Source organism: Lepisma saccharinum, chromosome 1 (assembly GCF_977018435.1).
Source record: "Lepisma saccharinum chromosome 1, izLepSacc3.1, whole genome shotgun sequence".
NCBI lineage: Eukaryota > Metazoa > Arthropoda > Insecta > Zygentoma > Lepismatidae > Lepisma > Lepisma saccharinum.
Window position 1 is genome coordinate 110,748,972 of NC_139229.1, and position 21,021 is coordinate 110,769,992.

The window sequence follows — 21,021 nt, forward strand, 5'->3', positions numbered from 1 at the left end:
AAGCATATAGGCTAAAGATGCTAATAATTTTTGTTGGTGAAATAGGCAAATTATATGCATTCATGAAAATTAAACCTTAATGGAATTAAAACAATAATAATTTCTAGTTTGGAGTAGTACCACTTTTTGCGTAATGCCCAGTGGCGGCGATTAGGGGCTGGGGCGAGGGGGCAGTTACCCCCCCCCCCTTTCTTTCTACCTTTACCTCCACACTATGCTAAACCTTATCTACAGAGCCCGAGAGCCCCCCTCTAGTTTTGGAACCCAATCCCCGCCACTGTAATGTCCCAAATGGTTTTGCTCTTCAGTGACAAGGAGGAAAAATATGTATGGAAACTTTTTACACACATTGAAAAAGTAGAGTTAAAAAATAGGAAGGAATTTGATGTATGTGTTTGTAAACTTTTGGGTGTTTGAGTGTGTCATGTACTAAATACAAATAAATTAATGCAGATCAGGAAAACTGTTGCTTGCAGATAAATGTGCCATGTGTAATGTTGCAACAGTCTCCATTTACACCCAACTTTTAGAACTTGTGGAACTATATACAATATTGTATCTTGTATGTGTCTGTACATCACAGGATCAATTTTTTCACACTCTGTGCATCGAAGATGATGGTTGTATGTAGCCATCCATATTCAAGACCTTCTGTGTCATCTAGGTTTTTTTCCACCCCCATCTCTTTATTTTTAGTTTCCTGATACTGATTTAGATTGCAGTTCCTCATTTTCTAGAACTTAACGGAACAATTCTGAAATGACATTGGCTTTAAAATTCTATTTAGTAATTGAGCTGTCTGATCTCAGCCTGTCTAGAACTTTATTTTTATATTTGCTGTATGAAAGACAAGAACTCCCCATTTATCACTGGCATATGATTAAAAATGGTAAAAGTTGGAGAAACTAGTGCATCGTGTTTAAGGATACAGTGTAAAAACTCTAGGTTCTGGTGTATCTATTTTTTAGTAGATCTTTCCGTATGCTTAAAATATTGTTACTTTTGAAGATAGTCCATGTCCATCTTAGAAAAAGGAAACAACAGATTGAAGCATATTGAAAAACAAAATGAAAATTTGTTTTGTGGATTTCTTAACTGTAACAGGTAGCCAATGGCAAAGACATTGCAGAATATTGAGAAACTGAATTCATTGACATGACATGCTGTGAAAGTTGTGTATATTTAAGTGTATGGTAGTCAGATTTTCATTGTTTGTGACTCGTCTCTCTGTAATAAGAGAATTGGTACATTTTCGATGTAATCTGTTGCTTCTATAGAATGCCATAGCACTCTGACTTCAGTTTTTGAATATTTACTTCCTTCTTTGCCTGTGTCCCTTCCATTGTCTAGTGCGGACAAGATTCCAAGTTAATAGGGTGTTAATATTTCTTTGTTTCTGTAAGGTATATCTTCTGGTTTCCTCACTGCCTGTATTGTTAAGATGATTGCTACATTTTCACAAGGTAACCAGTAGAAGAGGTGTTCGACATTATTTGAGTATCTGATTTTATCGTTGTGAATGTGTTAAGATAAAACAGGAGAAGATTTTTAGTATAATGTAGATGACAGTCATTTTAAAAATGTTGACAGATTTTCCCAGCACTACCAATTTCAAATAACCTTGAATGGACTAATACATTTTCCTTCTGATGTGTATGATAAATTATAATTAGCTTGCTTTGTTCTAACTTTCCAGGAATAACAATGACATGATGTTGGATTTGGGACCATTTTTTCTCGACACAGTGTAATTAACTTGTTTATAGTGTATTGGCATGAAGTTAGGCACCCATGTTGCTATGCTCTGCACAGAGATTTTTGTTTTCTGATCTTGGCAAGCTATTTCTTAAGATTGAGCTCGCATAAGCATGTTTTATGTAATATTTAAAAAACAAAAGCATAAAGGGATGACTGCTCGTTTTATCGCATATTAGGAGTAATTGCTATATATTACCACCTATTGCATTGTGTTATTTTTAAGTATTGGGTGCTCCGACATGTGATTTTTGTGTAAGGAAACACAACACTGAGTGAAAAGCAAGTGGAAATTACATGGTTAAAGATTAGAACTAGGATCATGACAATCATATTTTTTTAAATTATTATTGTAAGATTGGAGTGTTTTTCCCCTAATATAATTCTCCAGGGAAATGCTGTAATAATGTGTGTATTTACAGTCCTGACATTTTGTTTCTGGGGGTTTTAAATGATCTTTATAAACATACAGTAACAGAACCTTTAGGGATTTCCTTACTAGCACTAGTTCCTGCTTTTTGAAAAAAACATAATAAAATACATTAAACATTTTTATCCTGAAAAACAGCCTTGCATCGTGTATTGATTTTTACTATACATGACTTGTCTGCCAATTATTGTTAATTATAGGAATTTTAGGATGTATTTAAATAATTCCATAAGAATGGCAATTTTCTCCTGATTGTCCCAGACACTCCTAATTTAGGTATCTTCTTCAATATGTCCCACATGGTGGAGTCATTTGTGATAGAATCACATCAGTTGCTTGGGAAACTATTTTGTTCAATGAATTTTAATTTCTGCTTTTTTGTATAACTGTAATTTGATTTTTGAAATTTCAAGGGTTCATGCACCAAATTATTAATACACAGCAGTTCAATTTGCAGTACACCAAATTCACCTATGATCAACAAATTGAAGAAATATAAAAATGTTATTAAAACTTCATGTTTGTGAAATTATAAAAATTTAGAAATGTTACTGAGTAACAACAAACTTTTGCTTAATATCTTATCACTTTTTTTTTCTTTTACACATAGATGAATTTAAGCTATGCTCGAAAGAATTTTTATCCTTAAAGAACGAAAGGAAAATATTGCCTAGATAAGTTGGAAGTTCAAATAATTTTAATTTAATTACAAATTCTGAAACACTATTTGCCTGTCTTTGCGTCAGAGTTGAAAAGTTGTTAAACTGTGCACTTTATCTTGTAGCAATTACAGATTAATCACATTTAAAAAAAAATCCAAGATCATTATAACAGGTCTCTGAAGTAATAGAAAATTTAATTGTAACATTGTACTTGCTGAATGTTTATTGTTTTGTACTTTTCAATTTCTCCATGCTTCCTACGTATAGCGGTGGTGACATGGGATGGTAAGAATTGTGTTTACTCTATTAACATACATAGTCTTAAGAATGCATTACATGACAAGCAGTGATTGTTACCACGTGCCTTTGCAATGTGTTCTTGTTCATTCACTGATGCTTTTCAAATATCCCCTTTGTGCCACCCATTTGCACATGAAAATGAACAGTTTACACAAGGAAATCGTCACTAATATTTTTAAGCACCAAGTTGATTCAAAATTTGGGGGGATTTTTATTTCTCCTAATTGACAAAACGAATTTGAAAATTAGTTAAGGTTTGTGTAGGGGAATAGTATTGTAAACCTGGGAGTTGGCAAGTGAAATTTTATATTTTGCTTACCTGTGTTGTGATTAAACAAAATCGAAATCAACATACAAAAATACAGTAACCACTATTTATCACTAACAGTATGTTTCATCATTAAACCAAATGGAAGAAGAGTGTAAGAATCTGTTAAGTTTTGAAGGAAGTTAACATTTCATCTAGGTGATTTATTTGTCCTGCCTAAATGTGCAAGTGTATATTTTTTCATTCAAAACTTCACTGAGTGTGTCTGGATAAATAATAATGAATTTAAAATTCTTCAGTGTAGAACCTCAGTGATTCATCCCGAAAACAATCTTGTGTTAAATGTATTTTTGTATGAGTGTGTGTGTTCTCTGTAACAGGCTACTGCTCTTTAATGCCACATGCTGTATTCAATCAATACAAATTTTTGTTCATTATATTTTTAGACCATCACCTTGTAGAGCAAACAGTCGAAAGATATTTCATGTAAACTAAGTGTAACTGCTTTTCATGTGCTGAGTATGTTTGTGCATTTTGTATTCTTAGGTTAGATTGTCATATGAATTCCATGCTGGAACAAAATTGTGTGAGAAATAATTAGGAAATAAATCTTATGAATTGATTATAGTTGGGGTTTGAATATTTTTTCTGGGCAGGTCAGGAAACATGGCATTTATAACCATGCCAATTGCTGTTGACACACTCTAAGTTTTCTTTTATAATAGGCAGTGTCGTGAAGTTACACATTTGGCCTCCAGGATGCAGGTTTTACAAGATGCTGGAAAGGCATTTTTTGTGCTTGAGTTTCATCGTAGTCGGTCAGTCCTGCATAATGGAAAAACAAAACACAAGTGGATCACATTAGAGAACCTTTTCAAAGGAGTCCTAGAAAATCAGAGGGAACTTGGAAGCCAAAGTGACAAGAATGAAGCCAAAATGCCTATGCTGCTTCGAGCTTTAATACTTGAGGATCATGATTGAAAGAAGACTTTTGGAGATGTGTGTTGGAGAGTGGTAACTGACACTGATTGAATTCGAGGGCAAAAAATGCCTTTTCAGAATCGTAACCTGCCATCTTGCAAAATCTTCCTCACAGCAGCCAAACATACTCCATGCATAACTACAGGACACTACAGGAGAGTGTCTCCATTAATTGGCATGGTTATAAATGCCATATGTTTCCTGTACTGCCTAGAAAAAAATATTGAAACCCCAACAATCATTTTGAAAAACCCTGCATTTCAAACTGCATTATCAATGTGATACAGGACACTACCGTACACTTTGTGCTGAAAAATATATATTGTTCACTATTTAAGTCTGTTACGAAGGTCCAGAAAAAGGACTTGAGTTATGCATAAAATGAGTGTTCTGTGTAATATCAACCTTACATAAATCTACCCTTTACATTAGCAAAAGTGTATGTGAACTATGTCAGTTATGTTATATTTGTTTATTATTTTGCATCTCTTGCAAACCTAGTATTTAAAAAATAAATGTGTTTTACATATTTCCCTGTAACTGTTATGAAAGCAACAAATTCTGAACAAGCTGCAAGTGGTCACTTTTGCAGTATAGTCGAAAAACTTTAAATGTATGAATTCTGTAATTTCCTCATACAATCCTTGCTAGCTTAACAACCTATCCAATTATGTTAATCAGTATATAGCAATTTGCTTTCAGTCAACATTTGGTTTGTTTTGGTTTGCAGCAATACTCATAATAATTAATTCAATTGGACTTCTGTTCATTCAACCATAGTATTTCTCTACAGGTTCAGTTTGATAAATTTTGCTCCTTGTTGCATTTATTTCAGCTGATTGCTGGTTGCTATAGTGGGAAGTTGCATGTTGCATGTAGCTATAGATGAATGAAGGTGCTCGTTTATAGATTTTACATTTTAATCCTGTCCAGACTAGATCATGTTATATTGATTAGTATCTTTTGTAGACTTTTTCATATTTTTTAAAATAATATTTTTTTAAATTCTTTTTAAAATTTTGCCTTTTCTTCCTCCCTACAGGCTTTCATCACTTAGGCCTAGTCAGCCACGTATAGTCCCTATGGGACCTCATATTTCTAATATTCATGATCCTCGACACATTGTTAGCAATTCAGCTCGTAGGTTAGAGGTAAGTGATAATTGTATTGGTCTTTTGTGAAACTTTGTGTTGATGTGGTGGTTCTGGTAACTGTCCTTACAAACAGTATTGAAATTTATTTAGAAAGTTTCAAGATTTGTACTTTCGGTTTGATAAATTTTCATTTGAGGTTAAAGTTTGGTTGTAAGAATAGTTCAGATAGCAAGGCTGTATTAATTATGGGAGAATTCACACCAAACTGACAAATGCCAGGTGACATGTCACTCAAGGATTTCACAATCAACCACAAGCTTGTGCTTCCTGTCATTCCTCTGCGGTGTGAAACGTTGTGCTTGTCGCTTTGGTGTGAAACCTCCCTATCAATTTTGCTTTTGCTAAATTTGATTGTTCTTTCACAGCATAGATTTTCAGTTGTTAAAGATGAGTTCAGAACTTGGACCATAATTACATTAATCACATCATTAATGTTAATGATTGTAATGTTAGTGGACACTAGTGTGTTCCCATTATTTAAACTTAAGGTGCTTACCAGGTCCATAACCAACTTGATATGTACAAATTTAGTAGCTTTTTTTGGCAGTATAATGTAATTACATAAATAGATCGGTGGTAACCAATATGGAATCTTTACATTCGGGTTCAAACCTTGCTCAAGACTTAATTTTCCACTTTATTAGTAAATTTCAAATTTTCATATGGAAAAATTATTTTGAATCGAATGAATTATTTTTCAATGAAAAATTATTTTGAATCACAACATTTTGTATTTCAACCTGAATGTTTAATTTGTTACAAATTCTTTTCTTTGTGCAGTATTGATTTGTAGCACATTTTTTGAAGTTGAAGGGGTAATGGTATTAAATTAATTCCAATGTTGTTTTTACAGTTTCATTTTTACAAGGGTCGTTGTTATTACATACAGCATTACCAAACAATGTACATATTTTTAATCATACCCTACACCTGAATATTGAAAAACATGTAAATATATTACAAGTATGTTTGCAATGTTTCAAGTTAGTCTTAGAGACATAATATCGTTCACTTTATTGTAGGTTTTACGGAACTGCATCAATTGTATATTTGAAAATAAAATCTCGGATGCAAGGAAAACTTTCCCTGCTGTGTTAAGGGCTCTTAAATCAAAGCAAGCAAGGCTAGCTTTGTGTACAGAACTTGCTCAACATGTTGTGGGGAACAAGGCTATGCTGGAGCATCAGCAATTTGATCTCGTAGTAAGACTGATGAATTGCGCTTTGCAGGTAAGTTTGTTAATCTTATTTCTTGAATATTAGTTTATTGATTTTTCACTGTTTTGTATCTCCACAGAACACTTCCTCGTATATAATATTTTGAATAATCCCACCCATGCCAAGATCAATTAATATTAATATATTAATATTATATAATATATATACATATACTGTAATTAGGCATTGGTAATGATTGTTTAATGACCTGCGACACACATCATCATGAAACTTGTTAGTTATGTAGAAACGTACATTCTTTGCAGAACAATTGAGTGGTAGCAATCTCCATAATTGTATGAGGAAACGTTGTGCTACAATATGTTAGTGAATTTTGAACATTTTAGTTCCAAAGGTTCAGTTAATAGAACATTTGACTGTCATGTCGGTGACCTGGGTTTGAATCCCAGGGAGGATAATCTCAAGTAGGAAGATTAATATCTCTGCATGAAAGCAGCTCTGAGGATCACCCAGCATCTAATCAAGCAACCTAAGGGCAGCTAGGGGGATTAAGGTGAGAGGACCATGGTGCTTGTCACATCACCACCAATGCAATGCACAAGGGATATCTTTGGCCCTTTTTTACCACACTACTGATGTAGCTTCAGTTACATTGGCCAATAATTAGAATCAGATGGTGAAAATTTTTTTCACAAATTTTATAGTTCAATTTTGATACATGAAAATGTTATCTTTGATTATAAACACCCTAGATTGTCAGGATTTTTATGTTTATTAAAAATAGAAATATGGGGGATCACACTTAAACTAATACAGATATCTCATGCAAGGAAGCAAAGGAATCACTTTTGCCATTCTAAAAAAAAACCTTAAAGGTATCTTACCATATGCTGTTTGTTATTTATTATTGCCACTCTTATGAAGTTCAACAGAAAAGGTATTCAGTATGAACATGAATGAAAATCTTTATTTCTCATTGTAGAAGTGGCTGTTGTAACATGAGTTCATTTGTCATGACAGCATAAGAAACATTTCCACGTTGATCCTGTAGAAATCTAATAGTTTAGTTCACCCACTTTATCTTGCCAGTGTCAAGTATTTCCTGTCCCACCACATTGTACAGTCATGTTCACGTCTCGGTTGTAACAACTGCATTGACTTTCAATGCAATTGATGCAGCCCATAAGTGTCTGTCACTGTACATTATAGAATGTAATTATTTCCGTAAAGTTCCCTTACAAACTTGTATTGTTGCAGGATGATTCTGCAATGGACGAGCATGGTGTGGCAGCTGCTTTGCTTCCCCTAGCTACAGCTTTCTGTCGAAAACTTTGTACAGGAGTCATTCAATTTGCATACACATGTATACAGGTAAGTGTGAAACTAATTTTATCTGAAAGGCAAATGTAGTGTGCGCTCTGAATTTTGTGAAGACAGTTGGGGTTTGTAAATTACAAAGGAGCAGCAGAGATAGTGTTTTCAAACTGAAATCAGATTACAGTCTTGGTTAGACTTCTGCTTTGAATGGAATTTAAACACTCCAAAGGAATTAAGTATAGTAGAACATTGATGATATGTTTTCCAGGAAACTTAAAAAGTTGGAAAATATAAAATCCAGGAACATAAGCTGACCTCAGTGGTGGAGTGGTTAACACAGCATGGTACAATGCCAGGAGTCCCAGGTTTGACTCCTGGCCTGGGCATGGATGTTCTTCATGAGCAGGGCTCGAAAAATCCCGGTCGCCAGTTCGCCATGGTGACTGTGATCTTTTGCTATAATATGTACGAAATTTTGATGATTCAAAGTTCAAATTGCAGTACAGTGTAAGTTAGTAAATTATTATTTATTTTTTATCAACGTTGTGAACATTCCATAGAGTCCGTAACAATTTCTTACCCTTTGTCCCCAACACTTTCCTGCTTTCTCAAATGATTTAGCGATGTTTCGAATACCGTTATGCTCAACGTCTTATACAGTGTGTTTCAAAATTCTCACAACCCAAACTTTGGAAATGTATATCATGAAAACCGTAAGAAATATTTACACCGGGTTTTCTGCATTATAAAACCTCATCCATTGAGATATTTTTCAATGCTTAAAATTATCAGTTCACTCCATACAGAAAATTATATAAATTAATAACTAGAGCCCGGAAGTTCAGGCATTTATTTTCGTTAAAATAGGCAGGCAAAAAGGCATTTATAATGTGGAAAATAGGCACAAAAATGAAAAAAAAGACAAAATAAACCGAAAAAGGCACATTTGGAAAGCGCTTACTTTTATCTGTAATTTCTGGCAAAATGTTAAAATCTACACTGGGAAGAGCATTTCAATTTTCTCCGTCTTAATTGCACATAACTACAAGGTGTTTTTTTAAGTTCTCAACATTCATTGATAGTCGTCTGTCAGAGATAATGTTTTTCATAATAGAAAATGATCTTTCTACTTCGACAGAAGTTATTGGAGCATACATGAAACAAGCTAATGTAGCTGGACTCATTTTGGGTAACAGCATTTTCACCTTTTAGAATATCACAAATTGTTTTCAATTGTTTCAGGTCCTCATTTGCACTCACTACCCGTTTGCACTTTTCCGCAACAGCTGACCCCTTTTCTCCTGGCACTTCCATCATCTGCTGCATAGATTCCTCGCAGATTTTCATGGATGCTATAATTGTAATTGTCTCTGGCAATAAACCGTAATGTGCAAAAATAAACTTGAATAGCACGGGAGTTTTTTTCACTTCACGAATTGAAGCCGCTTCATTTTCTGGAAGAGCATCTATCACTTCACTGATTTTTTCAAGGTTGTTAGCATAATATATAGCTGCTGATATCCAGGTTCCCCATCTGGTCAAGACTGGTTGCGGAGGTAAACTAAGCTCAGATGCAACTTCCTTAAATTTTCGATTTCAAGAGGGAGATTTCAGAAATATCTTCTTTGTGTTCGAAATCAACCTGTCCACTTCAGCAGTCAATCATGCACAAGGAAATGTTAACCGAACGGCAATATCCTAACTGAGCATGAAATACATTTTTCTCACACTTTTCTCCTTCAGCAATGTTGAAACATGCATGAGTTCACTATTACTTAAATAAAGCGAAAATTATTCACATAATAAACGGAAGAAAAATAAATGCCAACAACGTTTTTTGGGAGAAAAATAATTTATATACACATTTTTTTTTAAAAAAAATGGTCAAATTTCATTGAAAAAGGCAAAAAAGGCATTATAATTAAAAATAGGCAGTGGGGTCCCAAATAGGCAAAATGAAAAGGCTTCTAAAACATTCGAAACAACATAAGAAACGTATATCCGGAAATTTTTTATCAATATATGCAGTAGATAAAAAGAGCCATTTTGCCAAACTTCCGGGCTCTATTAATAACTGATGGAAAGCAGCATTCAAATTTTTCCAGAAATTAACTTCTGAGTTAGAAAAATATGTAAGAAATTATCGAAGGGTCATAATTAGACATTTGATGACTGATGCCATGTCAGTATGTCATTTGCGACAATCTATCCCATCTTGTTATTGTTTTTATCTTTTGTTATCTTTGTTTGTTTCAGTGTAAAATGGCCAATTAAGACTGTATCTGAAACTCTGAGTAAATAAATAAATATTGGTCATGTGCAACATTTGATGAATTTTTGACTGGCGATTTTATGGGTTGAATGAAAAGTGCCATTTTTGGGACATATCTCCATATATGGCAACACTAGCAGGTCGAAATATTGCCAACAGTTGCATGCAAGATGTGTCTAAGTATTGGCTATACATTTACGTGAAAAATCGTAAATCAAGTTTTGTGCCGAAATTGAACTCTTGAGAGAATACTAGGCTGCCCCTGGTTACATTGAATTCTCTTCGCTCACTTTCGCCGCTACTCTGCCTGTTTTTTTTTAATTGATTCAGCATGGCGTATTCATTGGAGCAGTTCGTGTGTATTGCTGAAGAGTATTTTACTACTCATTCGTATACTTATGTGCTAGAGGTTTTCCAACAAAAATGCCCTGCTTCTGCTGTACCCCACAAAGCAACTGTTTTACAACAAGTCAAACATCAACAAATGATCCCACAAATTGTTTGAGTTGGTATTTATTGTTGAAAATCAGTTCTCAGATGTTTTCAGCAAATTAACAATGTTTTTTAAAATAATGTAATTGCTTTTATTTAGATAAATGCTAACATAAATTTATGAACCCAGTGATAGCCTACAGGATTAGTTTAGTGCAGAAAACCCGGTATAAATATCTCTTACGATTATCATGATATAAATTTTCGAAGTTTGGATTGCGCGACTTTTTAAATACTGAGAATGCACAATTGCTAGTAGGTGGTTTCCTGGTGCCTGATTTTCAGAGCTGGCGCCTATCTTTGAAGAAAATTTTTCAAGCACTGTTCATGAGAGTCCCTTCACATCGTATCACCATTCATCCTCACCTTGTGATTAACCAAAAGTGACAAAAAAGCCAAGCAAAATAAACCAAACTAAACTTGCATCATATCATCACTCATCGTCATCTTCCAGATTAGCCAAAAGTGGCAGAAGGGCAAAGTAAAATAAACCAAATCAATCAATTGAGGAACATAAAATTGAAGTGCAACTATATTTGATATTACAGAACCCATGTACCTTCATCTTGTTTTTGTTTGTTCTTGTCTGATGAAGGGGCCTGTGTTCTCCCGAAATGTTACACTGAAAGTTGTGTTTAAGTGTGTGTAAACTACAAGAGAACTAATTCTACAGTGCATGCAATGCATATATACAAGAAATATCATGTATCTTTTGTTCAGAGTTAACTATCCCAATTGTTTCCATATCTAAAATAGTCAACATTTTAATAACAAAGTGAATTAATCACTACCTTTTCATTATTTTGGAATGCAAGCATTGAGCGTTAGTGTTTTCAAAAAGTAATATTATTTTTTTAAATTTCACTGCTGCTAAAGTATTAATTACTGAACTTGTATTTAGATATTATGTTTATATTATGTGTAACGTTTTGTGTGTGTTTAATTTTTGCAGTAATAGTGCTATTTATACTTTCCAGGATCATCCTGTGTGGCAGAATCAACAATTTTGGGAATCTGCATTCTATCAAGACGTTCAAAAGGATGTCAAAGCGTTATATATGGCGAGGCCTGACTCGAACCAAATCAGCAGGCTTGGATTTGAGAGAGATCCATCTTTAAGTCCTGTCAGCCCTCGAGATGTAAGTACACCTTGTAGTGAGCATTGTTTTTCATAATAATTAGGGGCATGCATATTTCGTTTTTGACGAAAAACGAAATTTGAAAAAACACATTGTAGTGTTAATTTTTCATGTTTTTGAAAGGCGTGAGATGCATTTTGTGACCATGTTTTGTCACGAAATAATGTTAAACGAACTGCAAAAAGCGAAATTAACTCTTAAACACGAAATTTAGGGTTTATTCACCGACGTGGCACCTTCTGAGGTCTGAATTATCCTGAGAGTTATGCAATTCCCGGAAAATTGATTAATTCTGCTGTTAATATTGGAGAAACAAAAATTGACTCCTTTACACAGAAATAAACTTAATACTTGGATAACTACATAAATGGGCTATTAGAAGTGAAATGTTAATTCTGTGGAATAAGTGTAGTTTTTAAATCAAATTTAGGATTATATTCACAATTTTAAAACCAAAATGTCTTTTTATATACCAATCTTGATCCAATTTTTCACCGCTATAACACCGATATATTATTTTATTTACCGCTTTTGAACCCAAAATCGACTCAGTTTTTATACCGAAATTTTGCTTTTTCATTTACCAAAAATATGTGCCTCTAATAATAATCTTAGAAGATATATCTCTGCTGCATATTGCCATGGTATGTTCTGTTTGGTTTTTATAATTTACCAACAATCCTTGCTTTTCAATCCTAGGATGAATAAATATTAATCGTAAAGTAAGATTTTAAAACAGAGTGAAGCAGAATGCTTTTTAGTGGGAAACTCATTGCCAGCATACAAATGACATGTCGTACAGTGTGGAGAGATATAAGACTTGCAGTCAAACAAGTTCAGAAACAGTATTCATTTTTCAACATTAGATCCTTAAATTTTTCATTTATTTCCTTTAAATAACATTTGAAATCCAACTTGTGTAAGTTTGCAAAGGCAGAATTAGAAGATTGAATAAATAGATTGAATAACATGCTCCCTCCAGTCAATATATAAATATGCAGTCCACTGCTCTATGGGCTTGGTATTCATTTTTCATTCAGTTTGATGCCATAGAGCCTCCCCGATGGCGCAGTTGTTGCGTCATCGCCTTGTAATCAAGGGGTCCCGGGTTTGATACCCAGTGGAGGCCCATGTCACAGTGGTTCAGATCCCACTTTAAACCGTAGGTCTAGTCCCGATTAGCCTTACTGTGCATAAGTGGACTTAAAACACCAACTCAAACCAAAGTTGGATGCCATTGGATTACAATGGATTATTTCATAAACTTCTTTTTGCATTTATGTATTTTTACCTATGTGCTAATTTTGTGTTCTGTGTTGATGTACTGTAAGAGCCTACTTTTGAACTTACTTCTTTGATCTATTGAGATTTTCAGTAACACTGTTGTGAATTGATAGGTGATAGTTCTTTTTATTGCAAGAGGTTGGTGCATGTGATTAATGTCACATTTAAAAAAATATGCACAAACAGGGTATTTATAGAAACGCAGATCAGTAAAATTATCAGAAAATTTAAGTACATACCATTATTTATTAGTCATTTCATTAATACCAGGTATTTCACTGTCTACCGGCTTATGTTTATAGGCAATATCTCAGATTCGTCTAGTCATTCTAAGGATTGGGACTGGATTGGTACTGATGTACTGCTATACAAATTTTAAAAATTGCTAATAAATGAGTTCAAAATATTTGATGAGTATTCAACAACAAGTATTCATTTCTTTTTACTTCTTTTTTTGTTTTTGAATGATCATTGTCTGTTTTACAGAACAAGGAATTCCCATGGAAAGATAGGAGGTCTGGATTTGTAAAGTGTCAGGAGCCATCGGCACTAGAAATTGCAGCTGAACAGATGAGGTTATGGACAACATATGAGTCAGGTGAGTTTGTGTCACTGAAATTTAAAGATGGATTTTGTTTATGTGAAATTTGTGTATGTCATTATTCTTACTTCTTCCTTTTCTTCAGTCTTCGATAGCCTCATGTTTTAAATGTCAGTTTCTTCTTGGGGGTTTGTAACAAGAGGCAAATTGCAGTAGTCTCAAGATGAACTGTAATCTGTGGTTTGGTATTTCAGGCACATATCTTTTATGCTTGTAGAAAAGTAGTACTTTGAGTCCAAATTGAATTTTAAGTACAGAGCAGACATGCATCATGAATATAAATGAATGAATAGTAAAATTTTGTGATTTACCTGCGTAATATGCATATTTTACATTGGAACAATGTACCCAAAATTGAGCACTTGAACATGTATTTAAGAATTTTTGTGTAGAATTTACTATCTAGAAATGTAAGTAAAATTCAAAGCCCTTTGTATAGGTATCTTAATTTACTTGAGGGCCTCCCCCATGGCGCAGTGGTAACGTCGTTGCCTTGTAATCAAGGTGTCCTAGGTTTGATACCCGGTGGAGGAACATGGCACAGTGGTTCAGATCCCACTTTAAACTGTAGGTGCAGTCCCGATTAGCCTTTCTGAGCATAAAGTGGACTTAAAACAACAATTCAATTTAATTTATTTGAATTAGCTTGTATAAATAAAATATTGTCATTTGAAAACTTTGTGTAGCTGGCCTACATGGCAGAGTCGTCAACGTAGTGCTGTGAAGTCATTGGTCTCTGGTTAAACCCCTGGGGAAAGCATGCTATGTTATTACGTTTGTTCCATCATACATTTCATCATTGATCTCCATTATTGCAATTAATGGGAAAGTACAAAAGTTACGTAAAATAACTGAAATAAGAAAGAAAATATTGTATTAAATTTTTGTTCACAAAATTTCAGAGAAGCAACGAGAATTAGAGGGTAATGAAGAATCTACAATGTACAGCCAGGCAATCCATTACGCCAACAGAATGGTGTATTTGTTGGTTCCTATAGACGTCAGCTGCCGAACACACAAGCAAGATGTAGCTATAGACGAAGAAAGAGTTAGCAATAGCATAACAAACAGGTAAAACTTAAATATAGCAGTAGAAAAGACTTTGGAGAAACAAAATATCTGATGCCCACTCAATATGAAAAACTTTGAGAAATTTGAATTTTGAAAATATCCAAGGAACATTTGAAATTTCTCAAAATGATCATGTTAATGGCATGTTGTTTTCAAAGTGGGATTAAATTAAATTTAAATATTGTTTGAGTTTGGCCTATGGAACAATTTTTTTTTTAATGTTAGGAAGTACTGAAAGGTTACATATTTTAAGAGAAAGATAATGTAATGTGCATGCGAATAAATTTTATATTACGTAAGATATTAGATTACAAAAGCAAATTATTGTTAAATTGGCACCTACTTACTCTTCAGATATTTTTAATGCAAAAATTAAGACAGCATTGGAAACTACTAACTTTTTGTAACTCAAAAATTGAACATTTTTCGTGGCCAAATTTAACTAAATGAAATGCAATAAATTGTGCTTAAAATATTTACTATTCTATGTCATCATTGAATTTGTGCTTGTACTCTGATATTTTGCTAAAAATCTGTAGAGGTAGATCCTTAGTTTATTGTTTTAAAATGTTACTTCAGAAGATGGCTCCAACTTATTCAATTTTCACTTCACAGTGTCGCTGAAAGTGATAGTGCTGATGCAGAGTCCGGATTCGAAGAACAAGATCCAGGCGAAATGGGGACAGCAGTCATAAGGCATGTGTCACGATTTGTAGATAAAGTGTGTACAGAAGGAGGAGTGAATACTGAGCACATTCGTAGCCTACATCAGATGGTTCCTGGTGTTGTACATATGCACATTGAAACGTTAGAGGCTGTTTACAGAGAATCAAAGAGACTTCCACCGATTCAGAAGGTAATTATAAAACTTCAGAGAGATTGCAGATTTTCTTGTAACTGCAAAACTAGACATTTATTACTGGATTTGTATGTGTAGTCATATACAAATTGTCTATTACTGTATTCACTCAATTTTTTTTAGGCTTATGACTTAATAACAAGCCAATATTTGTGGCTCACTATGTAGAGAATATATATATATTTTTTTTTTAGAATCTGTGTTTCTTTCATAGTTCCAAAACCAGATAGTTGAAATTAACACTATTTAATAAAATTTTGCTCGTGAAAAACTAGATAAATAGAGGAAAATAAAATAAAATTACTGTTATTATTATTATTATTAATACTGAAGATGCTGTCCAAGGTAGTCTTCATTTATATAAAAAACACTACATGTTTGGTTAGTCTGAAGATGATCCTGATATAGGGTTGAAAAGTGTGTTTTACATAAATAATGACTGCCTTTGGTCAGAAAAGAAATTTGTTTGGATTATGTACTGCCAAAATTACAAATTTAACAAAATTAATCTCTCTTTCTCCAGTAACATTTTTCTTCTTCAGATGTTATAAAAGTTAACATACTCTTAAATTACAAACAGTTTAATTATTTTTCAATTAACTGTGTTCAATATTGAAAGGAAATATTTGCATTTCTTTTTCCTTAGCCTAAGATCTTAACCCCCAATATGCTACCTGGCGAGGAGTCTGTGATGGAAGGACTGAGGGTGTACTTGTTACCTGACGGAAGGGAAGAAGGCACAGGTGGCATCATAGGAGGACCAGCTCTTCTGCCAGCCGAAGGAGCTATTTTCCTAACCAATTATAGAATAGTTTTCAAAGGCACTCCTTGTGATCCATTTGGTAAGTATTTTTGTTCTGCAACATTTGCTTCAAGACGTTGAGGCATCTGTTTTCGTTATTGTGTTTCTAAATTGTAAGCAATTCATTTATCTATTTTTTTCCGAAATTAATCACAAATAAATTATAAGTAGGCAATAGTTATTTTCACATCCCTTCAGTTCTTAACATGGGTTTCATCTCACAAAATTTGAATGAAAGCTCAGTGAGAAAAGTTGGAATGTTGCCAGCTAGTGTGTAGTGAGTGAATTCGTTTTATTTTTGTCTTTCATGTAATCCTCTTGGTACTCATTATAAAGACACTTCTTAACTGTGTATGTCCAGTCAACTGAAGTAAGCTGGATACACAAGGCTTCCTCATAGTAAGTGAGGTATAAATCGAAAAAATTCATATGGTGGCCTACAGTGTGTGAAAAATTGAATAGATTACTCAATGACCATAGAGAACAGAATTTAGTTTCTGTTGCAACAATTGTCGCTCCAATTAATTTTAATCTTGTGACAAAACACAAATTTATTAACCCTCGAGAGGTGGTACTTGGCTGGATTGGAGCCAATGCCAAGTCAAAGTGATATCAATCATTGCACACACACTAGATTGATTGAATTGTTGTTTTAAGTCAACTTTGTGCACAGATAGGCTAACCGGGACTGGACCTGCAGTTTAAAGTAGGATCTGAACCACTGTGTAATGTTCCTCCACTGGGTATCAAACCCCGGAACCCCTTGATTACAAGGCAATGACTTTAGCACTATGCCATCGAGGAGGCATGCATGCACAGTGCACACACACGAGCCCACTCTTCTTTAGCACCTTTCACTATTGCCCTTATCACCTCTGTGACGCACATTCTATTTCTGGAACCATGAGTAGAAGAATTTTCTGTCCCTTTTTTCTTGGGTCCTTTCCACTCATTGTGCACTCTTCACATAACATTTTGTGCTGAAGTGCCATTTTCTTTTCACATAGATTGTCTTGGGAATTAGTTGTCACATGGTAGTTGGACTAATATAGCAATGTATTACAGTGCAACCCCGATTTTACGTTCCCCAATTTTACATTTAATACATGATTTTCATTGGCAGAATGTAGAATCAGATGTGATTTTTCCATGAAGCTTTTCTGTTCTCTTTTCCTTGTGCTATATAAAGAGAAATAGACTTTTCAGCACCTTACATTTTCATTCCACTGTATGCATTCTAAATCTCGAAGAATCATTTCCACTACATCATTCTGTTTGACAGCGTGGGAAAAGTAGGTGCATCAGGAATGAAAAAAAGAAAAAGTTGTAGATCCAAAATGCCCAGGTGCCACCTCTTGCATCACCATTCTGTGCACCATGGCTTCTGGATTAAATTTAGTAGTATAATCTTTGGGTACCTGCAGAGATTTTTGTTGGTATTGAGATAATAATATTGTACACTTGTACTGGTTAAAACACATGTAGCTTGAAACTTTTGGAAAATGTGAAAACTAGCTACTAACAGTAGTGTTGTTAATAGTTGCAGTTTTTGTAATTTCTGAACATTAAGTATAATAATTGTTTTTACAGCATGTGAACAACTGGTTGTTCGAGCATTTCCTGTGACCTCCCTAACAAAGGAGAAGCGAGTAACAGTCCAGTACTTGGCACACCTTGATCAGTGGCTGCAGGAAGGGCTTCAGCTTAGGTCATGCACATTTCAGGTGAGCTTGTCTTTTATCGGCCTAGCAGTAATAAGTAGTATTTCAATTTAGAATCCAGAAACATTCTGAAACTTAGAATGTACCGTACATACATATGTGTTTGCAATACAGGGAAAGGGAGAAACTGGCATTATTGACCAGTAGTGTAAAATGATATTAATGAAGAGTCTGTAATTATACATCATTGAGCATTTGTTTACAGCCCCCTTGGGTAAGCCAATAGCTGCGGGAACATTGAATTTTGAGACTTGCATGAAGTTTATTGTATGTCATTTTATTTATTTTCTAGCTAATAAAATTAGCATTCGATGAAGAGGTGACATCAGAAAGCATAGAGACTTTTAGGAAAATGATCCACCGCATCCAGCATCCTTCACATGTCTTTCACCATTTTGCCTTCACCGGTCAAATTATAGTCACTCAAACACCACTACACAAAGGGAAGGAGAAAAATGCCACACTGAAGTAAGTAGTATTGTCTAACATATAATGTAGATAGCAAAATACACCTAAAATTGGTCTGGTGGAGGGTATTGTGCTACGTTAATTGGACATTTGAGAGGAGACAGTAGTATAGTAGCTTTTGTTTATTTATTCTGGTAACATGCCCTATTTATTGTCAATTGTTACAACTTTCATTTTATACTACAAAATATGAGATCAAGAAAATTGAATGGGATTACTTCTTCCTCAGTTGGTAGATTGCAGGTTTAAATGCAGTGGAGCTTCAATTATGAGTTTCAGGTGACCATGATGGAAAACTTATTAAAATGTAGAAAAAAATACCAAGAACTTATTAAAATGTAGAAAAAAAATACCAAGAAATTAGTACTAACTTTTTCCACGAAACTGTTTTATTTGTAGTTCTATTAATTTCAGTGCAACAAGTTCTAACGAGGATGGTGGCGGTGGTCACTAAAATTAATAGAACTACAAATAAAACAGTTTCGCGGAAAATTTATGTATCTACTACTGCGTCTCTCATTTCCCAATTAGCCAGCCCCTGTGGCGAAGTGGTTAGCACATCGCGCTACGAATCCAGGGGTCCTGGGTTCGAATCCTGGCCTGGGCATGGATATTTGTGAGTGTCCATTCATCAATTTCATCATATCATCACTCATCCCCATCTTCAAATTAGCCAAAAGTGGCACAAAAAACAAAGTAAAATAAAGCAAATCAATGAATAATTTCCCAATTATGAGTGAAATGTAGAAAAGTAAAATCCAAGGAAATTTTCTAACACTTTGGGACAAAGACAATTGGACGTAATGTGAAAAAATATAAAATCAGGGAATGTAAACTTAAGGTTCCACTATTATCAGGAAGAAGTAATCCCATTCATTTTTCATCTCATTTTTTTTGTAGTGTAAAATTATAGTTGTAACAATTGACAATAAATAGATCATGTTATCAGAATATACAGTGGAACCTCGATTTTATGTTTTTCATGTGACCATGCTGAAAGAACTTAAAATTTGGGAAAATGTAAATTCGAGGAAAATCTTACGACCTTTTGCTGTGTTGCGACCTTCAGGATTAAATGTACCTAGGTATAATGCAGGAAAATGTAAAAACTGGGAACATAAAATCGAGGTCCCACTATATTAACAGGCGTTGTTATAAATACTTGGACAGCTAATTCCCCACAAGGTAGCACTATGCAATGTCCAGTGCAAGAGGAATTTTACCATTAAGTTTTGAGGCACACTGCATTGATTTAACAGTGATCGTGGCAGTGGTTATTTTTCCTCCTTATGTACAGTAAGTTAAATGCACCAAATCATGATTTCCAGACTTTGGGAAGATTAAAATAAATAGTGTTGTATCTGATTCTATGTTGCCTCAATGAATGAGACATATTGCATTCCAACATTTCACCAGGATTTAATTGTTTTGTGCCTACTATACCTCAAGTGGTGAATTACCCACTTTATTGTGTTATCACCATGCTGTATATTGTTATACATGGGTGTACGCAGAGCTGTAGCTAGAGATTTCTGCACCCGGGACAAGAATAAATTTCGGTGCCCCCCTACACTTGCCTTGTTGAACTTCTACCATTGTTTTTTTTAATGGAGGAGTAGAAGCATTTGTTCTTGTGCCTTACTTAAATAATGTCGTTCATTCAAATTGACGTTTCATTTATGCTAATAATTGTAGCAATTGTACGTAATTGTAGCAATTACAACTACCGAGTTGTTTGTACGTATACACGTATTCTTCTGAATCAAGGATCATTATTGACCTCTCGGTGTGCGATGATAAAAAATCCTAGAAATGAAACTAATCCATGCAAAAAAATATATATGTATATATTGCCATATGAATAGTGGCTAGAAAAAAACCGGATTGATGTTGCTGTCGACAAACGACAAGCGCCTCAAGGTCAAGCAGTGCATGAGTGTATAACATGATATCATGCCTATCCACTGTGTGATTTTCCAGGGTGCGCGGTGCTCAGTTCTGCTGTAGCTTGTGGACAAAGTGAACCGTATGTGTGTGCTCCATTGAAAAAATGTTAAGTGTGAAAGTGGAACAGCTAATCAATTTGAAGTTTCTTATGAAACTCGGAAAATCTGCCACAGAAACTTATGGTTTGTTGAAGGAAGTATACGGAGATGAGTGTTTATCATGCATGCAAGTGTTTGAGTGGTTTCAAAGGTTTAAAGAGGGACGAGAAGTGATCACGGACGACTCGCATCCTGGATTGCCTTGCACGTCAAAAATGGAAT

The 21,021-nt window shown here is 34.4% G+C and overlaps 1 protein-coding gene across 6 annotated transcripts in view; it reads left to right on the forward strand.

Moving 5' to 3' along the window:
* Sbf (SET domain binding factor) overlaps positions 1 to 21,021 on the forward strand; it is a 104,683-nt gene that overhangs the window by 23,211 nt on the left and 60,451 nt on the right. For 3 of the 6 annotated variants that reach the window (XM_083136116.1, XM_083136123.1, XM_083136135.1), the window contains exons 10-21: positions 1,697 to 1,747; positions 3,115 to 3,132; positions 5,439 to 5,547; positions 6,573 to 6,779; positions 7,986 to 8,099; positions 11,787 to 11,948; positions 13,719 to 13,830; positions 14,736 to 14,904; positions 15,520 to 15,760; positions 16,410 to 16,605; positions 18,156 to 18,289; positions 18,579 to 18,754. In XM_083136116.1, coding sequence (XP_082992242.1) covers positions 1,697 to 1,747; positions 3,115 to 3,132; positions 5,439 to 5,547; positions 6,573 to 6,779; positions 7,986 to 8,099; positions 11,787 to 11,948; positions 13,719 to 13,830; positions 14,736 to 14,904; positions 15,520 to 15,760; positions 16,410 to 16,605; positions 18,156 to 18,289; positions 18,579 to 18,754 — 1,689 coding nt within the window. The remainder of the gene's footprint in view (positions 1 to 1,696; positions 1,748 to 3,114; positions 3,133 to 5,438; positions 5,548 to 6,572; positions 6,780 to 7,985; positions 8,100 to 11,786; positions 11,949 to 13,718; positions 13,831 to 14,735; positions 14,905 to 15,519; positions 15,761 to 16,409; positions 16,606 to 18,155; positions 18,290 to 18,578; positions 18,755 to 21,021) is intronic. The other 3 variants (XM_083136119.1, XM_083136130.1, XM_083136142.1) reach the window with 1 other exon arrangement.